Genomic DNA, 20,965 nt, shown 5'->3' on the forward strand with positions numbered 1-20,965 from the left:
CAAAAGAATAAGAGGATGCGCATGCGCAGAGAGCAGCGCGAGAGATGAGGCGAGTTCTGAAGTGTTTATACACTAATGTAATGAAACACCTTATGTGTCCCGGTTTAGTATTTATTAGAGTGTAATATTTTGTCTCTTGAGTGAGTGTGAACTTCTGTGTGATAAAAGATTTAATTTCATGGCTTAATGTGTTTCTTTACTATTGATGTTTAGTGTTACATTGTTCGTAACGTTACTGTAAATTACTAGAGAATTACTTTATTAGAGAATTGTGTATAGAGTGGGTCTTTATAAAAAGAATAGGATATCTAAAAAATCATTTCTTTTGCATTTCACCCATAGCTTGTTTACTAGTCTAGCTTTCTACATCAGAATCTGTGACAAATTTCTTATGTTCCTCTATTTTGAAAAGAGCTTCTGCTAAAGGCTTTATTGTAACGTTAGTGTGAATGTAAATCTCTGTTGTCTGTGTTTGATGTCTTATTAGTTTCTGTATTAATTAAAGAATATACCTTATGCCATTTCATGCTTATAAAAGCTTTGGTTACATAAAAATTAGCAAACTTCCTATAGAGCTGTTTTATGCTAGAATTAATTCAATAACTTCTTTTTGAATTTGTCAGATCTGGTGCCCCTCCCAGCACATCACCAGTAAATACTGGGAATGTTCCCATCATCCGACAAGAGAAGGACAAACTCCAGATATTAAAGCTGAAATCTGTGTGATGTTAAAGATGGCATTTGTTGAAGTGGAGATTGAAGACATGAGTGATCCAGAATCATCCAGAATGAATCATGAAGATACTGAGGAACAAACGGGTTGGTGTCCATTCTTGAAAGTAACAAAACATGTCGTGTCTGTGAAATAAGCAGTATATGAATGGTAAATGATACAGAAAATGCATCTGAATGATAAAATCATTGTATAGCAATTGTCTTCCCCAATTTAATTGTTGACAAGAGAATGACAGAGCAATCCTTTGGCACATCAAAGATCTGATACTTGATACTCACAGACAGCTTTTTCCTGCCACTAAATAAAAAATAAAAAAGCTAATTGGGCTTTTTTATCTCACAATTTTGACTTTTTTTCTCACAATTGCGAGTTTACATCTCACAATTCTGACTACTTCTCTCAGAATTGTGATATATAAACCCGCAATGGCGAGTCCAATTCTCACAATTGTGTGTTATAAAGTCAGAATTGCATTATAAAGTCAGAATTGTGAGTTATAAAGTCAGAATTGTGAGTTATAAAGTCAGAATTGTGAGTTATAAAGTCAGAATTGCGAGATATAAATTCAATTCTGAGAAAAAAAGTCAGAATTTCAAGTTTATATCTCACAATTCTGACTTTATATCTCACAATTCTGACTTTATAACTCAAAATTCTGAATTTATATCTTGCAATTCTGACTTTATAATGCAATTCTGACTTTATATCTCACAATTCTGACTTTATAACTCACAATTCTGACTTTATATCTCACAATTCTGACTTTTTAATGCAATTCTGACTTTATAATGCAATTTTGACTTTATATCTCAGAATTCTGACTTTATATCACGCAATTCTGACTTTATATCACACAATTCTGACTTTATAACTCACAATTCTGACTTTATAACTCACAATTCTGAATTTATATCTTGCAATTCTGACTTTATAACGCAATTCTGACTATAACTCACAATTCTGACTTTATAACTCACAATTCTGACTTTATAACTCAAAATTCTGAATTTATATCATGCAATTCTGACTTTATAACGCAATTCTGACTTTATAACTCAAAATTCTGAATTTATATCTCAAAATTCTGACTTTATAACGCAATTCTGACTTTATAACTCAAAATTCTGAATTTATATCTCAAAATTCTGACTTTATAACGCAATTCTGACTTTATAACTCACAATTCTGACTATATCTCACAATTCTGACTTTTTAATGCAATTCTGACTTTATAATGCAATTCTGACTTTATAATGCAATTCTGACTTTATATCTCAGAATTCTGACTTTATAACTCACAATTCTGACTTTATATCTCACAATTCTGACTTTATATCTTGCAGTTGACTTTATAACTCACAGTTCTGACTTTATAACGCAATTCTGACTTTATATCTTGCAATTCTGACTTTATATCTCACAATTCTGACTTTATAACTCAGTTCTGACTTTATATCTCACTATTCTGACTTTATAATGCAATTCTAACTTTATATCTTGCAATTCTGAGTTTATAACTCACAATTCTGAGTTTATAACTCAATTCTGACTATATCTTGCAATTCTGCCTTTATAACACAATTATGAGTTTATTTCATGCAATTCTAAGAAAAAAGTCAGAATTGTGAGATAAAAAGTCGCAATTATATCACATTTTTTTTATTTAGTGGCGAAAACAAGCTTCCATCTATACCTGATCTCTGTTGCTTTCTGCAATAAATCAGGGTTCACTTAAACTTAATATGTTTATTTTAGATTGGATGGAAGTGAAAGAGCAAAGGCCAGAACTGAATGAAGCGGGGGAGGAACATTGTAACTCGAAAAAGCTGCACACCTGCTCTCAGTGTGGAAAGAGTTTCAGACATAAATCAGCTCTCAGGAATCATCTGACCATTCACTCTGGAAAAAAGCCATTCGACTGTGATCAGTGTAATAAAAAATTTAGCTCATTGTCACATCTCAACAAACACCTAAAAATTCATTCAGACGAAAGGCCTTACTTGTGTACTGTTTGTGGAAGGAGTTTTGCAAGACGGGACAGTTGTAAACAGCACCAGAAAATACACAATGACGTGAGAGATCATGTGTGCCTGAAGTGTGGGAAGAGCTTTACTACGGCTGGCCAACTGAAACAACACCAAATAATTCATACTGGAGAAAAACCTTACAAGTGCTCATATTGTGACAAGAGTTTCACTCAGCCTGGAAACCTGAAATCACATGAGCGAGTTCACACCGGAGAGAAGCCGTACCACTGCACTCAATGTGAGAAGAGTTTCAAAGACGCAATTGGTCTCAAAAGTCATCTGTACATTCACTCTGGAGAAAAGCCATTTATCTGTGATCATTGCGGTAAAGATTTTAATTCATCATCAAATCTGAGAAGCCACCTGAAAGTCCATACAAATGAGAGGCCTTATGTGTGTTCCTTCTGTGGCAAGAGTTTTTCAGTGCAGGAAAGTTGTAAACTGCATGAGAAAATACACACCGGTGTGAGAGATCAAGTGTGTTGCGAGTGTGGGAAGAGCTTCGTTACACGTGGCCAGCTGAAACGCCACCAGATAATTCATACTGGAGAAAGACCTTTCAAGTGCTCATACTGTGAAAAGAGTTTCTCTCTGTCTGCACACCTGAAATCACATGAGCGACGCCATACTGGAGAGAAGCCGTACCACTGCGCTCAGTGTGGAGAGCGTTTTAAACATTCAAACTCTGTAGCAAATCATATGAAAAAGCATTTTCCAAAGTTTCAAAATGAGCAAAATCCATCCTTTCAGTTAGTTAGTTGCTAAAGTAATTGCATTGTGTTTGCATTCAATTAAAGGCACAATATGTAATGTTTCGCCACTAGAGGTCGCCTATTCAAAACACAGAGATGCAGAATCATGGGAGATGGAGTTGTCTTCACCTCATAGCCGATGGAAAAGAATCCGACGGGACTCAGGCAGAAATCATATTGAAGGATGAGAGTGCTGTGGGAGCAGAAACGAGGCCGCTGGAGCGATTGTTAATGAGAAACGAGAACGACACTTGGCCCGAGAGAAGCAGGACTTTTATTATGCCACAGTCGCGCTTCCGCTTCTTCTGGTCAAGCGTATGTGGGGTAACGCAGAGCTGTTTATCATATTGGATACATTTGAGTGTGTTGAAAATGATGTTATAACGTTACTCTGAGGCCGCTATGAGACACTTGTTGCACATTGCAGTAAGCTAGATTGATATTAGAATATTATATTAATATAATAATGGAAAGGTGATTCAAACAATAAGACTAAACGTGTTGAGCTGTATAACATGATTAGTTTTCTGTCTATAAATGTATCCAAACAGATGTTCCCTTGTCTAATAAAACATGTAATATATTAAAGCGCATCTGGTGTTTCCATGATTACTACAAAATAAAACTGGAAATTGGGGTAACATGGGTATGATTTCATTGATAGGCGACGCACGGACACAGTCCGTGTCCTGGTTTTAAAATGGCTTATTTCTCTGGATTTAAACATTCTTGGAAACATCTGGGATAATGAAAGTACACAAGTCAACAAAATAAATAGATCCAAATCAATAATGTAAGATTTAGATAAGTAATTGTGTGTAGTTTATAAACTAGAGTTTTTGTAAAATGCCACAAAATGTGTGGAGATATTTTTCTGTTATGTTGGGCAACAGCAAAAGTATTGAATTACATTAAAGAGTTAGTTCACCCCAAAATGAAAATAATGTCATTAATTACTCACCCTCATGTCGTTCCACACCCATAAGTCCTTCGTTAATCTTCGGAACGCAAATTAAGAGATTTTTGTTGAAATCCAATGACTCAGTGAGGCCTTCATAGGGAGCAATGACTCTCTCAAGATCCATAAAGGTGCTAAAAACATATTTAAATCAGTTCATGTGAGTTCAGTGGTTCAATATTAATATTATAAAGCTACGAGAATATTTTTGGTGTGCCAAAAAAATAAAAATAAATAACGACTTATATAGTGATGGCCGATTTCAAAACACTGCTTCAGGAAGCTTCGGAGTGTTTTGTGTCAAATCAGCTGTTCGGAGTGCCAAAGTCATGTGATTTCAGCAGTTTGGCGGTTTGACGCGCGATCCGAATCATGATTCGACACAAAGCAGTGTTTTGAAATTGGCCATCACTAATTAAGTCATTATTTTGTTTTTTTGGCGCACCAACTCCGGCTCCGAAGCGTGAGCATTTAAAGCTCCGCCCTCTTTTGGAAAGGGGGCCGGGAGCAGCAGCTCATTTGCATTTAAATAGGGGCAAATTTGACAAGCTATAATAAATGATCTGTGGGGTATTTTGAGCTGAAACTTCAGACCCATTCTGGGGACACCAAAGACTTATATCACTTATCTTGTGAAAGGGGCATTATAGGTCCCCTTTAAAGAGAAGATATTTGAAATGAGTGATCCAGAAATATGCACGTCACTGTTTCAGTCCTTTGGTTTCAAATTTTTAATTTCTAAATCCCAGAATTCCAGAACGCTGCTATATGATGTTGAACCCAACGAGTATATAATGAATGGTTTTACTGATCTGACTGCCAGTTTTATAATGTTCATAATAAAAGTGTTTGTATGTTGTATACAAAAATATATGTATATTTAATTGCTTCTAACTGAGCAAGTTTGCCAAGTACTGCCTACAATTTAATAGTATTTAATTATTTGTGTATTACATTTAATAGATTGCACTTTTATGAAAACATAAACTGGTTTGTAAAAGTTGAGTTTGTGCCAAGATTTTGTTGTATCACACTTTTGTCCACTTGGAAAAACTGCAAGTCTGTGGTGTTTGGAGTGAATCATTTTACGAGTTCAAATGATTCATTTTCTGAAAGCTTCGTTTCCCAGAACTCCTCATACTCTCGTCACGCCCTCGCATCGACGGGGCCAATCAGCTCGCAGTGGCATTGCGTGACGTAACTAAGTAAGTAGCTCGCGGAACAAAAGCCGTCTGCGCGCTCTGTTCCTCCCCGCCGGATGCGACCGACAGACCGCCGAAGCGTTCGTTTCGTTTAGCGTTAAAGTTTGCTTTAATAGATTTCAACGTGGTATATACGCACGTTTACAGTGTAAAAGTGTAAATCTCGTGACTGGTGGCGAGTGTTTTTGTCTGCACTGAAGCTGCGAGGGATTCTCGCGAGAGTAAGTAGATGAGCGCGTGGCTGGTTTGTTTGTGTTTGTGCTTTAGATTGTTTCAAATCAGCTGAAACCGCAGGACCGTATTGGGTCGTATTCTACTTCTGAAACATGTCATACATGTTTTCATACTGAAAATATACAGGCTTTTTAATTGCACCGCATTCCAGCAACATATTTGGCCTTATGCACCTTTAAAACTCATTGTTTTTCATGCACAGATATGTTTGTGTGTTCGGTAAACATTTAGTTTGGAAAAACTTTGTCTGTCAGGCAGTGCACATGAAAGAGGATGTTTGTGTGTCATCTTCCATGAGTGTTTATGTGTAAAGGTCACCCAGTGGAAAGAGTTTCAGAGATAATCTAATCATGCTTTTTCCCCTCTCCCTGTGTTTTATCTAGCACCAGAGATTCCGAATATTGTGAAATGCATGAATTAATCACTGGTGAACAGTGGGGGAGACTATTAAAATATCTTTTTTTATTGAAATGTAGACCTATGTCAGCAGTGATTCAGACACTGGATGATGTTATTTCTTGGTGTGGGCCTATATCACTTCTGCAAAGTTATTTCTATTCCGTTTGTCTCAGCCGTCTTTGTTCTTTAAAACCATGCCTGCTTCCCATTACCTATATAATTTGCATATGTTCGTTATTCATTATGGATTCCTTATTCAACCCTTATGCAAACAAGCACTGAGACAGGTGTGTACCTGTGTCTTTGTTTGAGCTTCAAGTTTGTGTCCTTTAAAGATCGAAGGGTGAGATGATCAAATAAGGACTTGGCATATGTCAATCAAAATTAGACTTAAGTTAATAACAAGAATCGTTTCAGAAGACCGTTGGAATATAGTCAAAATGGCTGCTTGGTTGTGTTGTTGTTTTGTCTTTTGGTTGTTATTGTTCATATGAACTGTCATTTTAGTTACAAAAAGGCATAATAACATTCTGATATAATGTTATTATGCAAAATATAAATGGGTCAAAGACATTTAGATGTCTGCATCAATAGAAATTTACAAAAGTGAAGCGAAAGCACATTAAATGAAAGTAACACATCTACTTTTAAGGTTTCGAATAAGTTTTGGGAGAATAAAATGTCAAAATGTGGGTGAAATAACGTCCCATTGTCAATCAGTGTAACACTTATATTTATGTAAAAATTGAAACAAAATTTATTCTAACCTGTATATATTAAAATATATAAAATAAGTAAGTATACTAAGTTTTATTGCATTTTAAATGAGTAAAAAATTCTTGCTAACAACTGGGCAAAAGTTTAAAAATGTAAAAGTACAAGTAATTAGCATTTGGGATAAAAGTAATTAGTCTTTAATATGGCATATATAGATATTTTTTTGTTGTTGTAAATATCTCTGACAAAATTGTTACACTGAATGACATTTTAGTGGGTGTCTTCTGAAAATCATGGCAAAAATGTATATTAATTTTTGCTCAGAAAAACAAAAACAAAGGGTTAGTTCACCCAAAAAAATGAAAATTCTGTCATTAATTACTCACCCTCATGTCGTTCCACACCCGTAAGACTTTCGTTCATCATCAGAACACAAATGAAGATATTTTTGATGAAATCCGATGGCTCAGTGAGGCCTCCATTGCTAGCAAGATAATGAACACTTTCAGATGCCCAGAAAGCTACTAAAGACATATTTAAAACAGTTCATGTGACTACAGTGGTTCAACCTTAATGTTTTGAAATGATGCGAATACTTTTTGTGCGCCCAAAAAACTAAATTACGACTTTATTCAACAATATCTAGTGATGGACGATTTCAAAACACTGCTTCATGAAGCTTCGAAGCTTTACGAATCTTTTGTTTTGAATCAGTGGCTCGGAGTATTTTTAAAACTGCCAAAGTCACGTGATTTCAGTAAACGAGGCTTTGTTACATCAGTGTTTCAAAACATTTAGAAATTTCAATGGTTCACGTGACTTTGGCGGTTTGATTCACGCTCCGAACCACTGATTCGAAACAAACGATTCATAAAACTTCATGAAGCATGTTTTGAAATCGCCAATCACTAGATATTGTTGAATAAAGTTTTTTTTTTTTTTTTGGTGCACAAAAAGTATTCTTGTCGCTTTATAATATTAAAGTTGAACCACTGTAGTCACATGAACTGATTTAAATGTCTTTAGTAGCTTTCTGGGCATCTGAAAGTGTAAATTGTCTTGCTGTCTATGCAGGCCTCACTGAGCCATCGGATTTCATCAAAAATATCTTAATTTGTGTTCGGAAGATGAATGAAGGTCTTACAGATTTGGAAAGATATGAGGGTGAGTAATTAATGACAGAATTGTCATTTTTGGGTGAACTAACCCTTTAAACAGGACCCATTCTGATGTATTGAAAAACAACAATTCAAAGCTCTGTTACACTTATTGTTTTGATGCTTAAAACCCTTTTCATCTTTGACCCACATTAATTTGGTTTTTGAGTGAAAAATGACACGTTTTGACCAGCATTGTAAAATTTATACTTCTTTTAAATTCATACTTTTGGTCACCTGGGCCTGTTAATATTTTTTACAGTTTTCAGATAAATGCAATATTGTGACTTTTATTTTGCATAGAGTTACTGTTGAAGATTTGACCGTCACCTCATGAAGAGGCCGAAATGTCGACTCTGTTAACATTGAACAATAGTATATCATACATTAACGTAGATTCATAAATCTGTTATTTGAATTTGACCAAATTGAACATTACTGTAAAGTGATATAGCATGTTTTTAGCCCATATTTTTAATGAATTGGAATGTTATGATTATTATGATTATTGTGATATGGCTCTTCTCATGAAGAGGCCAACCGTTCATGTTCTCAGCTTCTGCTTTAAGACTTCAGCGCTGTCATTTTCTCCTTTCAGCTGAGGTCACGCTGCTCAATCATGTTTTCGAGCATGCTCAGAACGGGAGAGGGGGAAGCAGGAAGTCCCAGTACTGTTTCCTCTTCCTCATTCTTTCATCTCATTCTATTTTCTCCTTTTTATGGCTCATGCAAAGACGTGTACCCTTCGCCGGGGTCAAACGGAGGATGAGGTCCTCACGGAAACACGAACACAAAAAAAAACATTGCGGCTAATGCTTCGGGGGTCTTCATTGACCTGATGTTGAACTCTGTGTGACCTTTGAACTTCATTGTGACTGGCTGTGAATGTCACGCTGGTGGAGTCACTGACCACATGTGGTGCTCTTGCACATAAAATAGAAGTTATTAGTACTGATAATCTTGTGTTAAATCAACACTATGCACAATAACTTTACTCGTACATCTTTCTGCAGCTTAAGACACATTCTTATTGTATTAATGGCTCAAATTTTTATTGAAAAATGAATAACCACCATCATGGGACTCCTTTTTTCCTAAGCATATTGTAGTGGACTTGTTTTTGATTGCATTTAAGCTGTTTTGTTCATGCATTTGGTTTCTAAAATTATTTAATAATATTAATCATATTTGTTTTTATTTATGGATGGAATGGGATCTGACCCATCCCAAGTTGTACTCAAACTTGGCTCCGATGCTCATCTCTCTTGTTCAGACAGTGTTCGATACCTTTTTAATGTAGGACACTGCAAACATGAATAATGCAGGTGTGACAGATGGAGGCTGTCCTGTACTCAGGCTTGACCAGCTGCCGGTGTGTCCACTAGGATGTGCACGACTGCTCATTCTTACTAGTTGACTAGTTGGTGGGTCAATGTTTACCTTAATGAGGCACATATGCTGTTTTTGGGAAGGCTATGTACTTTGTTTACTTGGAAAATATTTTGGTAACATTTTATGGTAACACTTTACAATAAGGTTCATTTGTTAACATTAGTTAATATATTAACTAACATGAACTAACCATGAGCAATACATTTGTTACTGTATTTATAAATTTTTATTAATGTTAGTTAATACAGATCCAGCTGTTTGTTCATGTTAGTTCACAATGTATTAACTAATGTTAACAAACTCTTGATTTTAAAGTGTATTAGTAAATTTTGAAATGAACATGAACTAAGATTAATAAATGCTGTCTAAGTATTGTTCATTCTTAGTTCATGTTAACTAATGAACCTTATTTTAAAGTGTTACCCATTTTGTTATATGGTTTGTTGGTTTAATGGTTGTTCAGTGTGTTAATATTAATGCACTTTACTTGGTATTATTATTTAACAATGAGTAATTCCTTTGCAGCATTTATTATACTAATAAACCTACTAATAAGTAGGTTTATGTTAATAATTTCTGAATGCACATTATTATGTATATTATGCAGAATGTAAATGAATAAACATTGATTAATAGTATATTTATACATGAACATCAGTACATTTTTACCAATACATTAATACTAATTGTCCTGGGAATGTCCATATGTACAGAAGAGGATAAGGGCCAAGCAATAATAAAAAAATAAAACCATCTCGAGATTAAAGTTGTTAAATTTTGAGAAAAAAGTCCAAATAAAATGGAGAATAAATTCATTAAATTTCGAGAAGAAAAGTCGAGATAAAATGTTGAGAATAAAGTCATTAAATTGCGAGAAAAAAGTTGTTAAATTATGAGAACAAATTCGTAATTTAATGACTTTTTTTCTCATAATTTAATGAGTTTATTCTCAACATTTTATTTTGACTCTTTTCTCGAAATTGAACAACTTTAATCTCAAGATGGTTTTATTTTTTTATTATTGCTTGGCCCTAATCCTCTTCCGTACATATGTGGCCCTGGATCACAAAAACAGTCATAAGGGTCAATGTTTTTTAAATTGAGATATATTATAAACATATATCATATATATTATATGTTTAAAATAAAATAAAAAAAGCTGTCTTAAAATAAGTAAAAATGATATGATCGGTGAGTCATAATAGCATGTTTTTACATTACTTTAACTTTTCAAATTGTAATAAGTTATACAAACTTTAACATATTAAGTCAGTTTAATATAATTTAAGTGGAAATGACTTGTACAGCCAAGTTAATTGTACTTAAAAATGTTGCTGCCTTAAATTTTTTTTTAACAATATATATATATATATATATATATATATATATATATAAGAATATAATATAAGAAGACTGTTCTATACTACACCAAACATTAAGATTAAAACCTGTTTCTTTACAAAAAACGAGTCAATTTGTGTGCAGAACTCCTACTTAACAATGGAAAAAAAGATAAGCTTATTTTCTCATGCATGTGTGCTGACTGATGAAATGTTCACTTCCTGGTTCTGCTTGTGCACAGGTAGCATTTTTCCTAACAGAACTCTTCTTTGTCTTTGTGCAGGAGTTCGAGGCCTAATAAAACTCGTCCGGCTGACGTGGATCCTCCTTCAGTCCTGCAGTGATCTGGAAGGTGAGTGTTTGCTCAGTTATTCACACTTACACCACAGTTTATTCCAGTGAATCACTGTCGTCATGAGTGAGAGGAGTGTTCTGGATGAACGAGTGTGTGTGCGAGAGAGACAGGGCGACGGCAGCAGCGGAAAGGCGGCTGTGTGTTTGGCCCTCCTGAAGGGAGGAGAGTTACTCTGGAATCGCTCCACTGTGAACTGCTTTACCCCTTTTCATTTCTCTTTCATTTTCTCCTTTTTCTCCTGCTCTGTGCTGACACAGGAGAAGCAATGCATGCAGGGTAAGCTCAGACTCTGTTCTCGTGTGTTTGTTGTCTTGTGTTTACTGTGTGGAGTAATCGGATGTTTAAATGGGCTTAACAAAATGTCTTTCTTCAAATCGCTTTCATTACTATATAAGCTCATAGTTAGTGATTTGAACAAACTTGTAACACTTAGTGTTGTACTTCAGTGTGTTGCTTATCCTACACTATTTGTGGTCCAGATAAGAATGATTCCTCAAATCATGTTACATGTTGAGACGTGTGCTGTTACTTTTCTAAGCGATGAGATGTACAAATTTGGACTACTGGTTGAGGGAAAAAAAAAAAAAAAAAAAAAAAAAAAAGGAGATACCTGAGCAATATCTATTCTAGAGACTTAAGGATTGGCTTGGGCCAATAAGTAACCACACATATCACACTAAAAACTGGGGCTGAACCATTTGGGGAAAATCTAATTGGAATTTTAATAATAAAAAATGAATATATTACATTTTTTTTTTGCTGACACAAATTTAATAATTTTATTTATTCATTCATTTAAAATTGCTCCATGCTGTTTGTAGGGCTGCACCAAATATGTTGTGATATATAAATGTCTCTAAAATACTTATTAAAAAACAATATTAATAATGATTATTTTAATGATAATTAATTATTAAAATTATTAAATAAAATTGTTATAACAAAATAAGAAATATTACTGTTTTAATTTCACTGTAAAATAAAATTTAGTATTTTATAGCATTTTATTATAAAATATTATAGTAGTATTTTATAATAATAAAATTATTAAATAATGTTATAACAAAATAAGAAATATTACTGATATATATATATATATATTTCATTCATTCATTCATTCACTGGGAGTATTTAAGAAAATTAATATAATAATAATAATAATAATAATAATAATAAATTTACTGATATTTTGATTTTAAATGTTAGTCACAGTGGAATAAAATGTACAACTCATTTTTTTCATGGAATATTGCAGTGTTTGTTATAAATGATTTATCGGTGCACTTTTTTTTTTCTTTTTTTTTATGTGCCCCATAATCTTTAATCAAAGACATTAACTGTGTCTGAAATCGAATACTTCCTTACTATATAGTAGGTAAAAAAAAGTATGCTAACAAAGTAGTATGTCCGAATACATACAATGTAAAAAAGAATGGTTGGTTTAACTTAAAGTAAGTTACCTGGTTGCCTTAAAGGGATAGTTCACCCAAAAAATGAAAATTTGATGTTTATCTGCTAACCCAAGCGCATCCAAGATGAAGGTGACTTTGTTTCTTCAGCAGAACACAAATGATGATTTTTAACTCCAACCGCTGCAGTCTGTCAGTCAAATAATGCATGTCAATGGGAACACAATTTATAAGAGTGAAAAAACATGCACAGACAAATCCAAATTAAACCCTGCGGCTCGTGACGACACACTGATGTCCTAAGACACGAAACGATCAGTTTGTGTGAGAAACCGAACAGTATTTATATAATTTTTTACCTCTAAAACACCACTATGTCCAACTGCGTTCAGCACTCGGTTAGTGAGGTCTGATCGTGCTCTGACAGAGGAAGTGACATCTGGCACTCGTTGAAGTATAAGTGCGAGACTTTTGTTGTCGGAGCGCGATAAGACCTCACTAAGCGAATACTAAATGCAGTTGGACATAGTGGTGTTTTAGAGGTAAAAAATTATATAAATACTGTTCGGTTTCTCACACAAACTGATCGTTTCGTGTCTTAGGACATCAATGTGTCTTCACGAGCCGCAGGGTTTAATTTGGATTTGTCTGTGCATGTTTTTTTAACTCTTATAAATTGTGTTACCATTGACATGCATTATTTGACTGACAGACGGCAACGGTTGCAGTTAAAAATCATCATTTGTGTTCTACTGAAGAAACAGTCACCTACATCTTGGATACCCTGGGGGTAAGCAGATAAACATCAAATTTTTATTTTTGGGTGAACTATCCCTTTAAAATTGAGTTCATTGAAATTTGAGTTAATACAATGGAGACTGGTTTAATCAACAAACTCAAAATATTGTTATCTGAACCACATTAAGTTGATTTGACAAAAGAAGAAATGTGGTGAATCATGAAAATAATTTTTTACAGTGTAGAATTCGAAAAACAGTAGGCAAAGGATTTATGAATATCAGTGAAGCGATGCAACTGACGCAGTAAGTCTCATGACATTAACAACATGGCAGATGTAGTACATTTGAATTTAATTCATACTACCTATATTCATACTATATAGAACATACTTTTTTCAACGGTCACTAAGTTACTATTCAAATGTAGAACCTACTCAGTATGTGATTTCAGGTGCACCGATTAACTTTTCCTCACCCTCACAAAGACATCTCATCTCTTTAGCGCTCCATTTATAAACATGCATGATTAGTGTTCTGCATTCTACAAGTTTCTTTTCCTAGCATTTTTTCATTTTCTTTTTTTGTTTCATCTTGCCATCTTGGTTTATTAAGGTGTAGGCGTCTTTGTTTGGCTTAGACCGGTCGAGTTCAGTTCCTGTGAATTGTTTGGCTCTTGGGATGCTCCGTTCAGGAACAGGAGCAGCTGGATGAATAAGTCGTGCTCTTCATGTGAGGGCGTTTATGGGAAATATGCACACCCCGTGGACTAGTGATAAATGTGGCTTTGTAGAAAATTAGTTACTGGATTAGGCTTTGGACAGTGCAAGTGTTCTTTTTGGCCTTAAATGCAAATCCGTGATTCTCAAGAAAATGGGCTGTGCTGCTTTCATCGTAACTCAAGAGGGAATATTCACCTCCAATCCACGCGCTCTTGTGAAAGCGTGGCCTTCTCAGGCTCAAAACAGATTCTCTGTTTCCCGGTGGAGTGCGAGTGCAATCGGCTCCTTCAGATGGTGTGAAAACTCATCTCACAGTCTGGAGAAGTGTCTCTTTAGTGAAGTGCCTACTGCTTCACTTCACTTTTACTTTAACCTCTTCCTGATTTAAGCTTACAGCCATACTGGTCAGAAGTACATTTTTAGCTAAATAAATGTTATTTTTAGCTAAATATTTAATTAAATGTACTTTTCAGATCTGTTATACTGTATATTTATGCATACATGTATACATATATACACACATACACACACACATGCATAAATATACAGTGTATATAATATTAGATTTATTGTATACTTACCCATTCAGGTTCAATAAGCCTCATCTTTTTTTTTATGGAAAATATAGATTATATAATAGAAATTATATTATATGATAGCTGTGCTACCGTTCAAAGCTTAGTCAGTAAGATTTTCATTTTTTTTTTTTTTATAATACTTCTATTCAACAATAATGCACTAAATTTATCAAAATTGGCAGTAAAGATATTTATAATGTTACAAAAGATTTAAGTTCTTTTGAACTTTCTATTCATCAAAGAGTCCTGTAAATGTATCACCATTTCCATAAATATGTGAAGCAGCACATCTATTTTCAACATTAATAATAATCAGAAATGTTTCTTGAGCATCAAATCATCATATTAGAATGATTTCTGAAGGATCATGTGATGACAATGTTATGCGTATGAGTTCAACCTTGTAATTGACAGTCTGCAATTAGTGCAGCAACATTAAAAATAATGTCTTTAAATGTCACTGCAATCATCCTTACTCTTTCATTTTGCTCTACAGTGCCGCCCACTCTGTTCTGGACGAATTCTTGGTACAGTGTCGTCTCTTCTGATTGGCTGACGCTTTCCGGTCCATCCTGCTCATGAGGTAACCCCGGCTGTCATTGTTGATGCCCGTGGCTGGGCCGTGATGGGGCAGAGGGTGTCGGGTGTGGTGAAATCCGCGGATGAGCCGGATACGGGCGATCTGGCGTATCCGCCAGTGTGTGCGTCGCTCCGTAGTCGCGGCGTCCCCTTACCTGTTCGTCTAGAGCTGCTGTTGGACATGCCTCCGGCGGGACCGGAAACCCAGCTGCAGCACTCCTGGAACCCGGACGACCGCTCCCTGAACCTCTTCATCAAAGACGACGACCGGCTCACGTTCCACCGCCATCCGGTGGCTCAAAGCACGGACTGTGTGAGGGGAAAAGTCGGCTTCACCCGTGGCTTGCACGCATGGACTTTGCGATGGCCCGTGCGGCAGCGCGGGACGCACGCCGTGGTCGGGGTCGCAACATCTTTGGCTCCATTGAGAGCCGTCGGATATTCCGCCCTAGTCGGCAGTGACGCTGAATCCTGGGGTTGGGACTTGGGACGAGGCCGACTGTACCACGACAGGAAGAGTCAGACCGGCCCAGCGCCGTCGTACCCAGAGTTTATTGAAGAGGAGGATGAGGAAGGGACGTTCTCGGTGCCCGAAGAGGTTCTGGTGGTGCTGGACATGGACGAAGGCACACTCGGATTCTGTGCCGACGGGAACTACCTGGGAGTGGCGTTTCGTGGACTGAAAGGGAAGAGGTTGTACCCGATCGTCAGCGCCGTTTGGGGTCACTGTGAAGTCAGCATGACCTACGTCAACGGATTAGAGCGTATGTATAATTTTCAAGTTTTGCTACTTCTGTTTTTCTTCCTTTCCCATATTACCCATCATCCCATTTCCATAGGCAGTGCATGCTAATTTGAAGCCAGCTCTTTAGATTTAAAGGGGCTATATGTAAGAAGTTCCATGTATTAATCCCTTTTTTTTTTATTGCCAATGTGTGAACAGCTTGTAAAGAAACTTAAAAAATGAGGCCTTCCCTGACTCCTTAGGTTGTCTATGAAAGCCTGTAGACTGATTTTTTATTTTTATTTTTTTATGTGAAGGACTCGGGATGTTTTTACTGGGAAAATCAAGAGGATGTGACATTTACTAGACTCAAATATACTTTATAAACAAACTATCATAACAGTGTAATTTTAATCGCCTCATCTGTCAACATGATGCCATAGAATCTCAGAGCTGGTGCAAACATATCCCCATCGCTATTGATCAGATGCTTTTTTTTAACTGCTGTTTTCTCACCGCTGACTTTGTTTTTTTTTTGTTTTTTTTGTTATTGAGAGAAAAGCGTGCAGCACATATTTACATGTTAATCTAAATGTCGCTCTCAGCAGAGTGAATGATGTTGATATGTTTAACAGTATTTCGCTGTGAGAATAATGGGGCATTGAATCACATTCAGTCGATGGGAGCATGGGCACAAGCAAGTTGCTGGCTGCAGTTCACTTAATGGCCACTGGTGTCGCTAATATCAAGGGTTTCTGAATTCTACATATAGCCCTTTTAAAGGATTAGTTCACTTTGAAATGAAAATTACCCCAAGATTTACTCTCCCTCAAGCCATCCTAGGTGCACATGACTTTCTTCTTTCTTTCTGAGAAATATTTAAAAATATCGTGACACATCCAAGCTTTATAATGGCAGTGAAAGGGGGTCACTAGTCGAGCTGAAGAAAGTGTCTCCAGCCACATCCATCCATCATAAATATGTGCTCCACATGGCTCCGGGGGTTAATAAAGGCCTTCTGAAGCGAAATTATGCATTTGTGTTAAAAAAAAGACAAGTTATGAAGTCAAATATTGAGCTTCCGCCAGACCACCTTTTGTATTCAAGTTAGTCTAAAGCTAAAGAAACAGTCTGTGTCTATTGTACACTATGCAATATGTTCTGTAAAAACTGATTTGAAAGCTCAAATCTGCACTGTCTCTGACTTTAATTCAGACTGTAAATCACAAATCTGGGCAGAAGGCGTGTGGTGTATTTCAGCCTCTCGCTGAGGTGCTGTTGCTTCATGATGCGAGTAATTGCGCAACCACTCATAGTAACTGGGAACAACATGTTTACGTGCAGCTCATCTAGTGCTTTTTTGTAATGGCAGATTTTAAAAATTATGTACCTATGAAACTATTCCCATATTGTTAGTGTGACGCACTTGAGCATGTTTCCAAATATTTGTTTCTGAAATTGCTATTTAATGGGCATTGCAACACCGACCATGAATTTACAAAAGGATTAAAGAAACGTTTAAAGAGGCCATATCCTACATTTAGTAGCATTTGTATTTATTTCCCTCCTAAAGCGAACTTCCAGATGATCTAAATATAAATGAATATGCAAGTCACACTTAATGAATAAATGATGCTGTGATCAATTTCATACATTTTAGCAGATGCTGTGCTGTATCTTTTCTCTTCACGAACATCAATTTTCTTTAACATTTTTGCTTGTGTCTTTAAATCAATGGGTGTTTTGGTGATTTTAGTGGATGTTCAATACCATTCAAAAATTTGGGGTTGGTAAGGTTTTTAATGTATTTGAAGAAGTCTCTTCTGCTCACCAAGGCTGCATTTATTTGATCAAAATACTGTGAAAACAGTAATATTGTGAAATATTATTATAATTTGAAAGAACTGATTTCTGTTTGAATGTGTTAAAATGTAATTTCTGTGATCAAAGCTGTATTTTCAGCATCATTAGTGTTCAGTGTCACATGATTCTTCAGAAATCATTCTAATATGATGACTTGCTACTCAAGAAACATTTCTGATTATCAATGTTGAAAACAGCTGTGCTGCTTCATATTTTTGTACAAATCGTGATACTTTTTTTCTGAATTATTCGATGAATAGAAAGTTCATAAGAACAGAATTTATTTTAAATCTTTTGTACCATTATAAATGCCTTTACTGCCACTTTTGATAAATTTAATGCATCCTTGCTGAATAAAAGTAATAATTTCTTAAAAAAAAAAAAATGCTGATCCCAAACTTTTGAATGGTAAGTCTACACAATGTAATGTCCCACAACAATTTAATTTTTCCGCCGTATATGTTTGTAGTTTAATCATTTATATGTTTTACAAAAATTTCCCATTAGGGATACTCCGATATGAACATTTTGGTGGATATCGATAAACCATAATTCTTTATATTTAAAAAGCCGATAACCGATATATTAGCCGATAAATCTAAATCCAAATTTTTATGTAATTTTTAAAAAGACCTGATTACAAAAGCAAAAGTCTCATATTAAAAGCCATGTCCCAAGCACACAATTATAATGTTCTTTATATGACATTCTTGCGCTGCTCATGTTGCACTTAAAGGATTAGTTCACTTTCAAATAAACTTTTCCTGATAATTTTCTCACCCCCATTTCATCCAAGATGTTCATGTCCTTCTCTCTTCAGTCGAAAAGAAATGAAGGTTTGATGAAAACATTCCAGGATTATTCTCCTTATAGTGGAGTTCAATGGCCTCCAGACGGATGAAGGTCAAAATTACAGTTTTAGTGCAGCTTTAAACAACACCAGACGAGTAATAAGGGTCTGAAACTGTAATTTTGACCTTCAACCATTTGGAGGCCATTGAAGTCCACTATAAGGAGAATAATCCTGGAATGTTTTCATCAAAAACCTTAATTTCTTTTCGAGGACATGGACATCTTGGATGAAATGGGGGTGAGTGAATTATCAGGAAAAGTTTATTTGAAATTGAACTAATCCTTTAACTGTATTTTCCTTTTTTGAAGTGATTTCAATTATATTTCAAGCAATTCAAAACCATCACTGTGAACATTGCACATCTGAACAAGTGTCTCAGCTGAAGGAAATAATCCATTATTTATCGGTCTTAATATATCGGCCAAATTTTCTTATCGGGCCGATAATGATAACATTATCGGCCAATACCGATATTGTGGCCGATATATCATGCATCCCTAATTCCCACCTTTTTCTATTATTTTCTATTATTCTATATATAAACTTTGTGAATGAATGTTTTTTTTTTTTTTGTAGTTTTTTTTTGCTGTTTGTAGTGACACAACCATGAATCCTTCAGCTTATCTAGAATCAATGTTGAAGTCCTGACGAGTGTTTTTCACATGATTGCATGAGGTCTTTGACCCTAACCGACCTCTGCTCTGTCCCGCAGCTGAACCCCTGCCACTGATGGAGCTGTGCAGGAGGGCGGCGCGACAGGCTCTGGGTCGCCACCGAATCCATCACATCCAGTCTCTTCCACTGCCACAGACGCTCAAAAACTACCTGCAGTACCAATGAGACACACACAGCCAAAAAAACCACCTGTGGTCACTGGACACGTGCTCGGAAATGATCTGCGCTGCTGGTGACCTCAGGACTGTAGAAGCTTTGTGCTGTGCACAGATGTTATTCGAGCGTCGTAAGGACAGACGCTACAGAATTGAGCAGCCAGACGACAAGTATCTCATTTTTTATACATGATTATGAGGTGATTGTAACAATAAGGTGTTTGTGTTTGAGAATGACTCATGTCTTCCATAATTTTCTTAAGAGCTGATGATTTAGATTTCTCTTCACTTTTATCTCAAAAACTAAGGGTCTAGTTTTCTGGACATAAATCCAGCATGATTTTAAAATTGTATTTGACTAATGCATTTTATTCCAGATAACAAGTCCTTATTGTTTCAGCAGTCTTCACTAATACACATCCTCAGTGCCTGAGATCTTTTAAAAGCTTTTCTGTTCGTGTTTGTTTGTTTGTTCCCAAGCTGTAATCATGACGAAGCTGATTAAATCGGTTTTCAGATGTTTTGGCGTATAAACACGAGTATGCGGCTATAAAATGTGCCGCGGCGTCTGTGAAGCAGATTTTTACAGATATGATTTTTATATGAAATTGATGTCTGCCAAAGCAGTTTGTGCTTTGGGCCTCCGGGTGGCAGTGGAGCCTACAAGACGACAGACACGACTTTATTTTGTGACTTTTGAAATGTGAATAAAAATAAAACTCAAAACCCAAACGCAGTCTGTTCCTCTTTCATTGCTGTATAGTCTCATTTGCTTTAAAATTTTTCTTTTCAATTCTGATGTGGCAAGATTTTTGTAAGCCTGTTTTCAGGCATGTCAATCCTGAAAACAGGATTGACATTGAGTTTTAGCTGAACATGCTGATTTATTCATATTTTTCTACCTAATCCATTTTCAGTTTTATAGTTTGCAGAATAATGGTGCCACCTTGTGGGTCTCTGAAGTACGTATAAGGTGACCGGGAAGGTCGTTTTGTTTGTTCTTGGCCACTATCATAGAGGCCACTATAGGGAACTTAACATGTCCCTTCTCGGTTACTGTACATGTCTCACGCAGTCTTTTTTTTTCTTTCTTCGGTTTATTTGTATTAAGCGTTTATTTTCCTCCTCAAAGTCACTTTTAATCCCTATATTTGTATACTTTAATGTGGTCTACATAATTTTTTTGTCAATGTAATTTGCCATATAATGACTGTTCACAGAGAATTTCAAAAGCCTCGCTTACTGAAATCACGTGATAGTTTGATTCGCGCTCCGAATCACTGATTCAAAACAAATGATTCACTAAGGATTCGAAGCTCAAGCTTCAAACAGCGGCTTTTGAAAGCGCCCATCAAAAGGTAAGGCACGTCAAGATTATTGAGAAACGTAATTATTTGACC

The 20,965-nt window shown here is 35.7% G+C and overlaps 2 protein-coding genes across 5 annotated transcripts; both read left to right on the forward strand.

The window, feature by feature from the left end:
- Positions 1 to 11: 11 nt before the first annotated feature.
- si:ch211-276c2.4 (gastrula zinc finger protein XlCGF57.1) lies at positions 12 to 4,159 on the forward strand. 3 transcript variants are annotated; one of them, XM_067366441.1, is made up of 3 exons: positions 12 to 49; positions 624 to 819; positions 2,492 to 4,159. In XM_067366441.1, the coding sequence occupies exons 2-3, from the start codon at positions 726 to 728 to the stop codon at positions 3,526 to 3,528; spliced, it is 1,131 nt and encodes a 376-aa protein (XP_067222542.1). In that variant the 5' UTR covers positions 12 to 49; positions 624 to 725; the 3' UTR covers positions 3,529 to 4,159. The 3 variants fall into 3 exon arrangements, with proteins under 3 accessions (XP_067222542.1, XP_067222541.1, XP_067222543.1); XM_067366440.1 differs by having other exon boundaries at positions 39 to 77; XM_067366442.1 differs by lacking the exon at positions 12 to 49 and having other exon boundaries at positions 800 to 883.
- Positions 4,160 to 5,681: 1,522 nt separating this feature from the next.
- On the forward strand, positions 5,682 to 20,290 carry spsb4b (splA/ryanodine receptor domain and SOCS box containing 4b). 2 transcript variants are annotated; one of them, XM_067366444.1, is made up of 4 exons: positions 5,682 to 5,896; positions 11,199 to 11,267; positions 15,213 to 16,059; positions 19,448 to 20,290. In XM_067366444.1, exons 3-4 carry the CDS (start codon positions 15,342 to 15,344, stop codon positions 19,573 to 19,575), a joined length of 846 nt encoding a protein of 281 aa, XP_067222545.1. In that variant the 5' UTR covers positions 5,682 to 5,896; positions 11,199 to 11,267; positions 15,213 to 15,341; the 3' UTR covers positions 19,576 to 20,290. The 2 variants fall into 2 exon arrangements, with proteins under 2 accessions (XP_067222545.1, XP_067222546.1); XM_067366445.1 differs by lacking the exons at positions 5,682 to 5,896; positions 11,199 to 11,267 and adding an exon at positions 11,394 to 11,546.
- The last annotated feature ends 675 nt before the right edge of the window (positions 20,291 to 20,965 follow it).

Source organism: Chanodichthys erythropterus, chromosome 17 (genome assembly GCF_024489055.1).
Source record: "Chanodichthys erythropterus isolate Z2021 chromosome 17, ASM2448905v1, whole genome shotgun sequence".
NCBI classification, from domain to species: domain Eukaryota; kingdom Metazoa; phylum Chordata; class Actinopteri; order Cypriniformes; family Xenocyprididae; genus Chanodichthys; species Chanodichthys erythropterus.